This window comes from Oncorhynchus masou, chromosome 6 (assembly GCF_036934945.1).
Source record: "Oncorhynchus masou masou isolate Uvic2021 chromosome 6, UVic_Omas_1.1, whole genome shotgun sequence".
Taxonomy (NCBI): Eukaryota; Metazoa; Chordata; class Actinopteri; order Salmoniformes; family Salmonidae; genus Oncorhynchus; species Oncorhynchus masou.
This window is the reverse complement of record NC_088217.1, coordinates 52,339,214-52,351,746: the sequence shown is the minus strand read 5'-3', so window position 1 is coordinate 52,351,746 and position 12,533 is coordinate 52,339,214. Positions and strand designations below refer to the sequence as shown.

Genomic DNA, 12,533 nt, shown 5'->3' with positions numbered 1-12,533 from the left:
ATACAAGTGTGCCAGCTTGTAGCTTCATACCCAAGACGAATCGAGGCTGTAACCACTGTCAAAGGTGCGTCAACAGTGTACTGAGCAAAGGGTCTGAATACTTATCTTTTCATTTACATTTGCAAAAATTACTAAAAAACAGTTTTTGCTTTGTCATTATGGGGTACTGTGTGTTGATTGAGGGGGAAAAATAAAAATGTTATCCATTTTAGAATAAGGCTGTAATGTAAAAATGTGGAAAAAGTCAAGGTCTGAATACTTTCCGAATGCACTGTATAGAATAGTTGAGACATAAGAACTGGAAGCAGAGGACAATATGGCAAAAGTGTATTGTCCAAAATTCTTTTACGCATTGGACACAAATGTACCAGTACACAGACAATGAATCTGTCTTATATTTCATATGTAAACAGTCAAGAGGTGCATTTCAAGTACTTCATTATAAAGTGATGTACAATAATGTGTCTTTATTCAAATTGTTCCTTTACTGTATTTTCAGTGTTATTCAGAATTTACAAATTTGGCACCAATTCTGATTTGAATTTCTCCCACTCAGAATATTGCTACACACTGGTATGGGAAACAGTATGGTTAACAGTTCATGATCACAGTAGTTACAGCACTGCAATTGGTGCAACTTCTTCATTCCTTTTGTTAATTATACATGTTTGACATTTTGTATAAAAAAAATATATAAAAAAAATAGTAAAAAGCTAAAAAAGAAGGTAAAGGGAATATAGGTATTATATATTAATGTAGCCTAATTACTGATAGAGGATACTGATGGTACTGTAGGTGGTACTGTACTTGTTTAGGCTTGATTAAACCACAGAGCTGAGCACGTAGGCCTGCCTCGTGTGCGAAATGAAGATTCATTCAGTGTGATGAATTCAATTTTTTTTCCAAACAGTTCAAAGTACATATCTTTACCACGGGAAAGATGGAACAGAACTGTTACTTGGGTCTTTTCTTTGGGGTGGGGAGGTGTACTATATTTTTGTCATATTAAACGGCTTATACACCGCACTCAGAAGAGACCTTGGGTTACAGAAAGATTTGCCAATACCTATACAAAATGATATAGGTCGGAATTCAAGCCAACGCAGATTAAAAGCCTATCGCTGTGTGCATGCTGTTAAAAGGCAATATCCCCGGACATTAACGGAGATCAAATAAGCCGTCAAGGAAGCGGATGGTAGCTCAGCTCAATCTGAAATCACATTTAACCAAAGATCAACCACAAAACACAGGTCATTTATCTGCATTTGTTTGAATCCCAGCGCTTGTAGGGTTACATACAGGGCTTAAACAGATTGCTACCTGTGGCACCCAGACAACCAACTGAGGGGTATGACTACAATTTGAAGCGTGAGTGTGTGCGGGCAGGAGGGGATGACCCAAACTTTCAGTGTCAGTAAAGGCATTTTTCTTTTCTTTTTCTTTTTGTTGTTGCAAATGAGCCAGAGCTGAACAACCCATCAAAATGTCCTCTTAAAATGAAGGCATCACCTTGTAACGTGGCGAAGGAAGTACACTAACTCCTGACATCAAATCGTGGCATTCTTCAACACAGACTAAATAAACACATTAGACCACCCTCTCCTTTTCTGATTTCACCCGTTCAAGCGATTTGTCTTTGCAGTAACACACAGAGACAGACCGACACACTGTCCTCTAGGCATTCTGCATCTCCTTGCCAATCTTGTAGCTGAGGATCTTGTTCCAGTCAATCTTGGTGCGGGTGACAGGAAGCTGTCGGCGTAAGGCTTTGAACGTGGTGTCAGACATGGTCTGGTAATTTTCACTGATGGCCGTCTGGAAATGAGAGAAATGTTTAGACTCTCGCCCCTCCCCAATGACAAGAAATGTGATTTATTTCAATTTATCAAAATATTACTGGGAGGAAACATAGGTTGCATACCTGGTATTCATTTTCTGCATCCTCAATGATTTTCACAAACTCCTTTGCAGTCTGAGTCTCATTCTGTCAAAACAAGAGAATAAAAAAACAAGTGTTACACCTCAGATGTAAGATAAGAGTTGTCATGCCAAAGGACTAATAAAAACATCAGAATTCATGCCTTTGACAATTGCCTGTAAACTTGACAGAGATTGAAGACCATCTCTCTATCATAAAGGCCTTTTTTTCTTCTTTCTTACTTCATCCTACTTCCCCAATGAACAGTTAGTCTGCACCCTTCTACTTCCTTTTAACACTTATGTGCAGGTTTAGAGGAAATAGGCCACAAAACCACAGTAGAGTATCATAAGTGTCTCCTCTACTAGGGCTGACTGACACTTCAAGCGTTCTATCATTACCAGTGTCCTTTGCAAAATAAGCATGCCTTTAGTGCTACTGATTGTGGGCACATTCTACTGAAAGGGAAACTCACATTCACTGTGAGGGATTCCTGGACATCCTTGTGGCTGACCAGCTGCACATTTCCATCCTCATAGTAATGTACCTATAACCACAAGTTAGGGGTGAGAAGCAATATACAATATGACATGAGAACAAGATACATGTTCAGTAAATCAATTTGACTTTCAGGGGCCTGTGCCCAACCCGTTGTCTTTGAAGAGGCTTTTACACAGCCGGACAAAATGGAGGACACTTGGCGACAGACACGAGCCTACCTGTATTTTGAGGACTCCAACGACTTGAGCTGTAGATTGGGATATACTGAACTTCCATTCAGACCTGCAACGGCCATTCCTGAAAACACAAATCAAATGAGTCCTGACTCCTTACCCAGTCATAGAAGTAGATATTATGTTGTAAACAAAAACAAATTTATATTTAAACAAAGACTTCTTAAAGTGTACTTGCATTGTACACTCATTTACCAGAAGTTCTTTGGTTGAAATTGGTGACCTTCAATGCAAGCAATTATGGTTTGCTGGCCATCTATAGTTTTCCCATAAACCTGTGATGAATAAAACATGGTTCTGTCAATGTTTACCATGCCCATCTTTATCAACAACACTTGTACAGTCCAAAATAATTAATGTTTCCAGCATGAAAAGCTCTTTAAAGATAATAATATTATGTCGAATCCAGGCTGTGTCACAACCGGCTGTGATTGGGAGTCCCATAGGGTGGCGCACAATAGGCCCAGCGTCGTCCGTCATTGTAAATAAGAACATTCTTAACTGACTTGCCTAGTTTAAAAATGTTTAAAGAATCCTATCCTGCAGGTGAAAGGGATGACGTACAGTGCAGACGCCGCTGGGGTAATGCTCCTTGACGTAGGCCCTCAGGGCACTGTCACACGCATCTCTCCACGGTCTGAGAGACGCTTCTCCCTCGTGGGGTTGGGTGTCACTGGCCTCCTTCCTCAGGTGGTCAAACTTGAATGACTGCTTGTTGCGGGGGTCAAAGAAACGGCCGTTGCCCAAGTCTCCATGCTCGGTGATCAGTACCTGGAGAGGGGGAGGGGCAGAGCACAGGGACACAGATAGAGGGCATCAATTGCTGCATTGACCTTACAGATAATGTGATATATACACACATACGTACAGTACCAGTCAAACTTTTGGACACACCTACTTGTTCCAGGGTTTTCCTTATTTTTATATTGTCGAATAATAGCAAAGACATCAAACATGCATACACACATACATGCATACATTACATACAGGAGTGTGCAAATCTGTCATCCAGGCAAAGGGTGGCTACTTTTGACTGGTTCTGTATGTATGCATGTCACAGTATGAGACCAACCAGTTTCAAAACAGCTGGGTAAGAGTCACAGTTCAGGTGACTGAGCATCTTACCTGATCATCATACCCTTCAAGTTTGGCAAGGGTGAACTGATCCATGTTGTACTGGGCAAAGGCTCTGTTGAAATACAGCAGGTTAAAAGGTTATATTTGCACAACAATGCATGAACAGAATATAGATAAATAAAGAAAACTCCACTCACTGCGCTGCACCCTCCCTGAGAAGATTGTCATTGTTGAGCAGTATCCGCACATCTTAAATCAAGAAATGGCATTATCAAGAGACTACCAACAGCAATGCATTAACAGACTGTATAAAAAAACAAGTGCCTGGGTAGTAAATAAACAGTACAATGATCATACTATTTCTAAGCATACCCACCGTTGAAGACTTCATTGAATTCTCCAGGTGGAGCATGGACGACGAAATTAGCCGCAATGCGGACCTGAGGGACAGACAATACAATGTGATAAACAACTTAAGGCTGACTGTCAGTCGAAAAAAATTAGACAGTGACAGTACAATGACAGCCATTTTACCCTGGTCACTAGAGTGAAGCAGAGAGCAGTGACTGGCTTGACTGCCTGATGAGCCCAACTCTGCTCTGTCCAAGCCACTCCTTAGATGGAAGGTGCTTTTTTTAGCAGCTGTAATGCACATGTAAGCATGGGGGTGTCAGAGGCACTGACAGTTAAACCGGGGGGGGGGGGACTAGGACATTTTAACAAGGGCCCCCCCTGAAAACGTCTAGAGGGCACTGAAATCCGTTGATGGAACGACAGTATTGTAGGACTGTATACAGTACCAGTCAAGTTGACACACCTACTCAGTCCAGGGTTTTTCTTTATATTTTCTACAATGTAGAAGAATAGTAAAGACATCAAATATATGAAATAACACACAGAATCATGTAGTAATCAAAAAGTGTTATTTTATATTTGAGATTCTTCATAGTAGCCACACTTTGCCTTGATGACAGCTTTGCTCACTCTCGGCATTCTCTCAGCCAGCTTCATGCAGGAGTCACTTGGAATGCATTTCAATTAACAGTTGTGCCTTGTTAAAAGTTTTATTTGTGGCATTTCTTTCCTTAATGACTTTGAGCCAAATCAGTTGTGTTATGACATGGTAGGGTGGTATGCAGAAGATGGTCTTTTACCAAATAGGGCTAAGTCCATATTATGGCAAGAACGGCTCAAATAAGCAAAGAGAAAACAACAGTCCCCCATTACTTTAAGATATTAATCAATATGGAACATTTAAAGAACTTTGAAAGTTTCTTCAAGTGCAGACGGAAAAAGCATCAAGCTCTGATGAAACTGGCTCTCATGAAGACCGCCACAGGAAAAGAAGACAGAGTTACCTCGTTACCCCGAGTTACCTAGTTGCTGCAGAGGATAAGCTCATTAGAGTTACATGCACCTCAGATTACAAACCAAATAAATGCTTCAGAGTTCAAGTAACAGACATCAACTGTTAAGATGAGACTGCGTGGGCCTCCCGGGTGGCGCAGTGGTTAACAGCAGCGCCAGTGCTGTACAGCAGCGCCAGCTGTGCCACCAGAGACTCTGGGTTCGCGCCCAGGCTCTGTCATAACCGGCCGCGACCGGGATGTCCGTGGGGCGACGCACAATTGGCCTAGCGTCGTCCGGGTTAGGGAGGGTTTGGCCGGTAGGGAAATCCTTGTCTCATCGCGCACCAGTGACTCCCGTGGTAGGCCGGGCACAGTGCGCGCGAACCAAGGTTGCCAGGTGCACAGTGTTTCCTCCAACACATTGGTGCGGCTGGCTTCCGGATTGGATGGCGCTGTGTTAAGAAGCAGTGCGGCTTGGTTGGGCTGTGTATCGGAGGACGCATGACTTTCAACCTTCATCTCTCCCGAGCCCGTACGGGAGTTGTAGCGATAAGACAAGATAGTAGCTACTAAAACAATTGAATACCAAGAAATTGGGGAGGAAAGGGAGTAAAAAAATAAAGTTAAAATGTAAAAAATAAAGAAATAGAGACTGCGTGTAATCAGGCCTTCATGATTGAATTGCTACAAAGAAACACCTACTAAAATGACACCAATAAGAGACTTCCTTGGGCCAAGAAACGCAAGCAATGGACATTAGACCGGTTTAAATCTGTCCTTTGTTTTGATGAGACAAATTTGAGATTTCTGGTTGCAACCGCCGTGTCTTTATGAGATGCAGAGTGGAGGAACAGATGATCTTCGCATGTGTGGTTCCCAGCGTGAAGCATGGAGGTGGTGTTGTGATGGTGCTTTGCTGGTGACACTGTCAGTGATTTATTTAGAATGCAAGGCACACTTAACCAGCAAGGCTACCACAAGATTCTGCAGCAATATGCCATCCCATCTGGTTTACGCTTAGTGGGACTATCATTTGTTTTTCAACAGGACAATGGCTCAACATAACACCAAGTTTTGGATTATTTGACAAAGAAGGAGAGTGATGGAGTGCTGCATCAGATGACCTGGCCCCCACAATCACCTGACCTCAACCCAATTGAGATGAAGGAAAAGCAGCCAACAAGTGCTCAGCATATGTGGGAACTCCTTCAAGACTGTTGGGAAAGCATTCCAGGTGAAGCTGATTGAGAGAATGACAAATAGTGTGCAAAGCTGTCATCAAGGCAAAGGCTGGCTACTTTGAAGAATCTCAAATATAATATATGGATTTGGTTAAGGCTTTTTTGGTTAATACATTATTCCATGGGTGTTATTTCATAGTTTTGATGTCTTCACTATTATTTTATAATGTAGAAAATAGTAAAAATAAAGAAAACCCTTGACTGAGTGGGTGTGTCCAAACTTTTGACTGGTACTGTGTTTATGTCCAGATGCAGACCCAAAGGTTGTGTGGGTTACATAGCTTAATTCAATACAAGTAAAGTACTCACTGTATAGTTCTATTTTTGCATCTCTTTACTGGTGCATGTCCAAAATTGAAACAAACAAGTTCTGCTGTGTGTATGCTGCTGCACGGTTAGGCCTAAAGTTACTTCAGAAAGTATTCACACCCCTTGACTTTTCCACATGTTGTTGTGTTAGTCTGAAATTAAAATTGATGAAATATATTTTTGGGGTCACTGGCCTACACACAATAATCCATAACGTCAAAGTTGAATTGTGTTTGACATTTTTACAAACGATTTGAAAATGAAAAGCTGAAATGTCATGTCAATATGTAAGTACTCAACCCTTTAAGGCCTTGTTAATCCTCAATTTCATGAGTAAACATTCACTTAACAAATCACAAATTTCATGGACTAACTCCGTGTGCAATAGTGTTAACGTGATTTGAATTAATAACTTTCCTCTCTACCCCACATATACAACTATCTTTAAGGTCCCTCAGGGAATTTCAGATTCAACCACAACCTCCCTGGTCTTTTTCCAATGCCTCACAAAGGGCACCTATTGGTAGATGCGTAAATAAAAATGTTTTTTTTTAATAGAAGCAGATACTGAATATCCCAATGAGCATGGTGAAATTATGAATTACACTTTGGATGGTGTATCAATACACCCAGTCACTACAAAGAAGCAAGCATCCTTCCTAACTCAGCTGCCAGAGAGGAAGGAAACCGCTCAGAGATTTCACCAGGAGGCCAACGGTGACTTTTAAAAAAACTAGAGTTTAATGGCTGTGACAGGAGAAAACAGAGGATGGATCAACAACATTGTAATTAAGCCACAATACAAAGCTAAATGACAGAATGAAAAGGAAGCCTCTATAGAATAAAAATAAAACCTGCATCCTGTTTACAACAAGGCAAAGTAGAACTGTCAGAAATGTGGCATTTAAAATGAAACTTACATCCTGAATACAAAGCATTATGTTTGTGGCAAATCCAACACACCACAACACGGAGTACCACTTCATATTTTCAAGCATGGTAGTGGCTGCATCATGTTATGGGTATGCTTGTCATTGCCAAGGAATAGGGAGTTTTGGGGGGGGGATAAAAAGAACTGGAATAGAGCTAAGCACAGGCTAAATACTAAAAAGGAAAACCTGGTTCAAATCCGCTTTACAACAGACACTAGGAGACAAATTCACCTTTCAGCAGAACAATAACCTAAAACACAAAGCCAAAGTTGCCATGATGGCATTGAAAATTCCTGAGGGGCCTAGTTACTGTTTTGACTTCAAAAAGTTATCTTGAAAACATATGGCAAGACTTGACAATGTCTGTCTACCAATGATCAACAACCAACTTGACAGAGATTGAAGACATTTTTAAAGAATAATGTGCAAATATTGTACAATCCAGATGTGTAAAGCTCTTATAGAATATACCAGAAAGACTCACAGCTGTAATCTGTCAAAGGTGATTGTAACATGCATTGGCTCAGGGATGTGAACACTTATGTGAATGAGATCTGTATTTCATTTTCAATACATTTGCATGTTTTCACTTTGTCAATATTGGGTCTTGTGTCTAGATTGGCAAGATTATTTTTTATTTGTTGTTGTTTCAACCTGAATAAAACAAAATGTAGAATCAGTCAAGGGTGTGAATACTTCTGAAAGCACTGCATATGCTCCCAAAGACTGTGGCACCTTCCCACACAGAGCAGTATTTGTAAAATACATACATGTACAGACCAGTATAATGAGTGTATCTGACCGTATCCCTGCTGTGGGCCTGCCATTGAAGTGATAGGAATGTTACACCCCAGTAGGGACTGGCAGCTTCAAACATGTATCTGCCTGCAGCTGACAGCAAGAATAGTCAATTTTCAAGCTTTCAAATAAAGGTTGTTTAGTTTTTGGTGATTCAATCGCAATTTGTTGAAATGGCCACAATCACTATTATAAATGTATTTTCTTCAGAAGAAGTCTTGTGAATATGGTTGTACAGTATGTTTGTGTGGACTTTTCATGGGATCAATGATTCCTATACCAAGTAAGAGGTCAACAGTTCCTTGTGTTGTAATTAGGGCTGTCAGAGTTCTTGTAATAGAATTTTTATTGCGATTAATTGCATTATCTGAACGTGTTCAAGAGCGACTGCCTTTAAAAGCAACAAATCCCTTTGAAAATGTCCTATGGGCATCAATATGAGTCAAACTGTTATTGTAGTATACAAAATTACTACAAAGTGAATAATATCATTTTGGTCATAAAGTTAGTTGTGTCAACAGTTTGGAACATAGTGCCGTGAAAAAGTATTTGCCCCCTTTCAAATTCTAAACTTTTGCATATTTCTGACACTGTGACAATGTTATCAGAACTTCAACCAAGATCTAATATTAGATTAAGGGAACCTGAGTGAACAAGTAACAACAATTAAATACTTATTTCATAAACAAAATTATGCAAAAAGTCATTGCCCCTTTACACTCAACTGGTTGTGCCACCAGTTGTCTTTGGGTCAAAACACACAATCAAAATACATGAAAATGGCTAAAAAAAAAGCAAGTTTTGGAATGACCTAGTCAAAGTCCAGACCTAATCCCTATTGAGATGTGACAGGACTTGAAACGAGCTGTTCATGCTTGAAAACCTACAAATGTCACTGTGAGTTAAAGCAGTTCCGCATTCAAGAGTAGGTCAAAATGCCTCCACGGTGATGTGAGACTGATCAACAACTACAGGAAGCATTTGGTTGCAGTCATTACAGCTAAAAAGGTGGCACATCCCGTTATTGAGTGTAAGGGGACAATTACTTTTTACACACACACACACAAGAATTGTGTTGCATAATTTTGTTGATTAAATAAGGATAAATTATTTTTGTTATTTGTTCACTCAAGTTCCCTTTATCTAATATTAGGGTTTGGTTGAAGATCTGATAACGTACAATAGCAAAAACAGAGAAAATCAGAATGTGGGCAAATACTTTCACAACACTGTGTGTGCGCCACAAGGAGAAAATTAAGATTGGGTTTTGATTTGACGATGTCCATTTGCCTTCTAACATGGGGTTAACAGCTGTGGTGACTGCTCTCTATCCAATAGCATAGGCAGTGAGAGACCTTCCTAGCAGCACAAATTTGTTAACCGAATTCAAAACCTTACACTTTTTTTTTTACTTGAGAAATACTGCTAACTCCTTAGACGTCAAATAAAACATCCTCTGCAAAAAACGTCTAATTAATTACAGATTTTTTGAGTTCTTAGATTATTTTGTGGATTTTGAGGAAGTGAAACACGGAAGATGTCAGAAAACACACCAAGACTGAAATCAAATTTTTCTAATGAGCAACAGAAAAACACCTGCCCGTCGGGGTGTTTAGTCACCCTTTTAAAATACACTGAAAACATCCCAAATAGTGTCTCAAAGACCAGCAGGTGGCGATTTTCAGTCGTTTCGTCTTAAGGGAATCTACGCATACACTCATATCCCCCGTGAACCGGTTCAGACACAAATCAATCTCAATTTAGGCTGCAAGGTGTCGATTTCCTCCTTATTTTTCACCACCATGCTACAGTGGCTAATGCAAGTCCCAGATGTTGCATATCGCATTCAGCCAATCAGATTGCAGTCTTTTTTCAATCCTGGTCTGATTGGCTGAACGCAATACGCACCATCCGGGAGTAGCATTAGTCACTGTAGCATGGTGGTGTAAAATGGTGTTTCATGAAGAAAGTATGCATATTTCAACAACAAATCTGCTTTCTTGCCTTTAATCCAGTTGAGGAAATTGCTGCCTTTGCAGCCTGAATGGATAATGTTTTACGCACAAACCGGTCCACAGGGGATACAAGTGTATAGCTGGCTGCATAGATTCCCTTTGGACGGTAAGATGAAATGACCCAATATCGCCATCTGTCTGTATTTGGGTTGCCCAAAGGCCATCTAAGGTAAACAGCTAAAAACAACTATGCAATGTCCACTGAACAAAAATATAAATGCAACATGTAAAGTGTTGGTCCGATGTTTCATGAGCTTAAATACATTTTTTCCATACAAACAAAAAGCTTATTTCTCTCAAATTGTGTGCACAAATTTGTTTACATCCCTGTTAGTGAGCATTTCTCCTTCCAAGATAGTCCATCCACCTAACAGGTGTGGCAAATCATGAAGCTGATTAAACAGCATGATCATTACACAGGTGTACCTTGTGCTCCAAACAATAAAAGGCCACTAAAATGTACAGTTGTCACAACAAATGACAGATGTCTCAAATTGAGGGATTGTTCAATTGGCATGCTGACTGCAGGAATGTCCACCAGAGCTGTTGACAGAATGGAATATTAATTTCTCTACCATAAGCCACCTCAAGTCATTTTAGAGAATTTGGCAGTATGTCCAACTGGCCTCACCACCACATCTATAGAGTTTTGTGGGTGAGTGGTTTGCTGATGTCAATGGTGGCGGTGGGGTTATGGTATGGGCAGGCAGCATAAGCTACAGACAATGAACACAATTTAATGTTATCTCTGGAAAATTAAATGCAGAGATACCATGACGAGATCCTGAGGTTCATTGTTGTGCCATTCATACGCCGTCATCACCTCATGTTTTAGCATGTTAATGCACGGCCCCATGTCACTAGGATCTGTACACAATTCCTGGAAGCTGAAAATGTTCTAGTTCTTCCATGGCCTGCATAATCACTAGACATGTCACCCATTGAACATATTCGGTAGGCTCTGAATCGACGTGTACAACAGCGTGTTCTACTTCCTGCAACCACTGAAGAGGAGTGGGACAACATTCCACAGGCCACAATCAACAGCCTGATCAACTCTATGTGAAGGAGATGTGTCACACTGCATGAGGCAAATGGTGGTCACACAAGATACAGACAGGGGTGTGGATCACAATCAACTTTTTTTTCTTTTGTGACCAACAGATGCATATCTGTATTCTCAGTCACGTGAAATCCATAGATTAGCGCCTAATCTATTCATTTAAAATTGATTTTATTTCCTTATATGAACTGTAACTCAGTAAAATCTTCGAAATTGTTTCATGTTGCGTTTATATTTTTGTTAAGTAAAAAAAAAACAAGTGTGCTGTTTCTCAATTTACCTAAATTGTGCTAACCGTTACTTTAGACAAAACCAAGAAGTCATTATGGTAAAGTTAAAAATAAAAAAAGCTAAATGTGATTTAATTACATCATAATTTGAACTAATTCTGAACTTGACATTAATCAATATTTGTATTTAATGTTTGACAGCCCTGGTTGTTATAGTCAATCGGCTATATGCAATGTAATACCACCAAGACAGACAATGTGATAATGAATAAAATGATGCCTATGGCTATGTTCTTACGAGTTGTGTCTAGCACAGTGGGTATATGTGTCTACGTCTTAAGACACATACCCACCTTAGCTAACATTTACAAACATTTTGGCTAGCTACAGACTCGTATTTACGCAAACTGATTATTGCGTTCGGTATTATTTACATGATGCGTATAGTTGGTTCAATTAACTCCGTCAGTTTATTTCCTAGCAGACAGGATAGTTAGCTCATATGTTAAAGTTAACGTCAGCCAGCCAGCAAGCTAACTTTAGCTAGGTACTAGCTTAGCAAACTAGCTAACGTTATTTCTGCAGCCAAAATAATTTAGGAAGGACTCAACAACCTAGCTAATTTACTAAAAATCGTAAAACAGTGAACAAAGCTTATCAAAATACTGACTAGTTTATGTAAGCTACCTTCTCTTCCCCAGTGAGCTGTTCTTCGAAATTTGCCATCTTGGCTGATCTGCGACAATGATGAAGCGGATCTCCACAGTGTCACAATAGACATAACAATGAGCCAGATATTTCACCAGATGTATAAATGTCAAACATCCGGTTGGCGTTCCACTCACTACCAAATATGGCAATGACAGG

The 12,533-nt window shown here is 40.0% G+C and overlaps 1 protein-coding gene across 1 annotated transcript; it reads right to left on the bottom strand.

Annotated features, from left to right (window-relative positions):
* Positions 1-310: 310 nt before the first annotated feature.
* On the bottom strand, positions 311-12,461 carry LOC135542260 (F-actin-capping protein subunit alpha-1-like). Its single transcript, XM_064969094.1, has 10 exons — positions 12,354-12,461; positions 4,106-4,169; positions 3,927-3,978; positions 3,778-3,841; positions 3,217-3,423; positions 2,848-2,927; positions 2,638-2,716; positions 2,394-2,465; positions 1,922-1,984; positions 311-1,815 (listed from the first exon to the last, which is right to left on the bottom strand). The coding sequence occupies exons 1-10, from the start codon at positions 12,390-12,392 to the stop codon at positions 1,675-1,677; spliced, it is 861 nt and encodes a 286-aa protein (XP_064825166.1). The 5' UTR covers positions 12,393-12,461; the 3' UTR covers positions 311-1,674.
* Positions 12,462-12,533: the final 72 nt, after the last annotated feature.

Coding starts and splice junctions, on each gene's coding strand:
- LOC135542260 (XM_064969094.1), bottom strand. CDS start 12,392: ATGGCAAATTTCGAAGAACAGCTCACTGGGGAAGAGAAG. Junction 3,424..3,777: donor TTGAAGGGTATGATGATCAG/GTAAGATGCTCA, acceptor CCCCCTCTCCAG/GTACTGATCACCGAGCATGG. Junction 2,928..3,216: donor ACCCCAGCGGCGTCTGCACT/GTACGTCATCCC, acceptor TATTCATCACAG/GTTTATGGGAAAACTATAGA.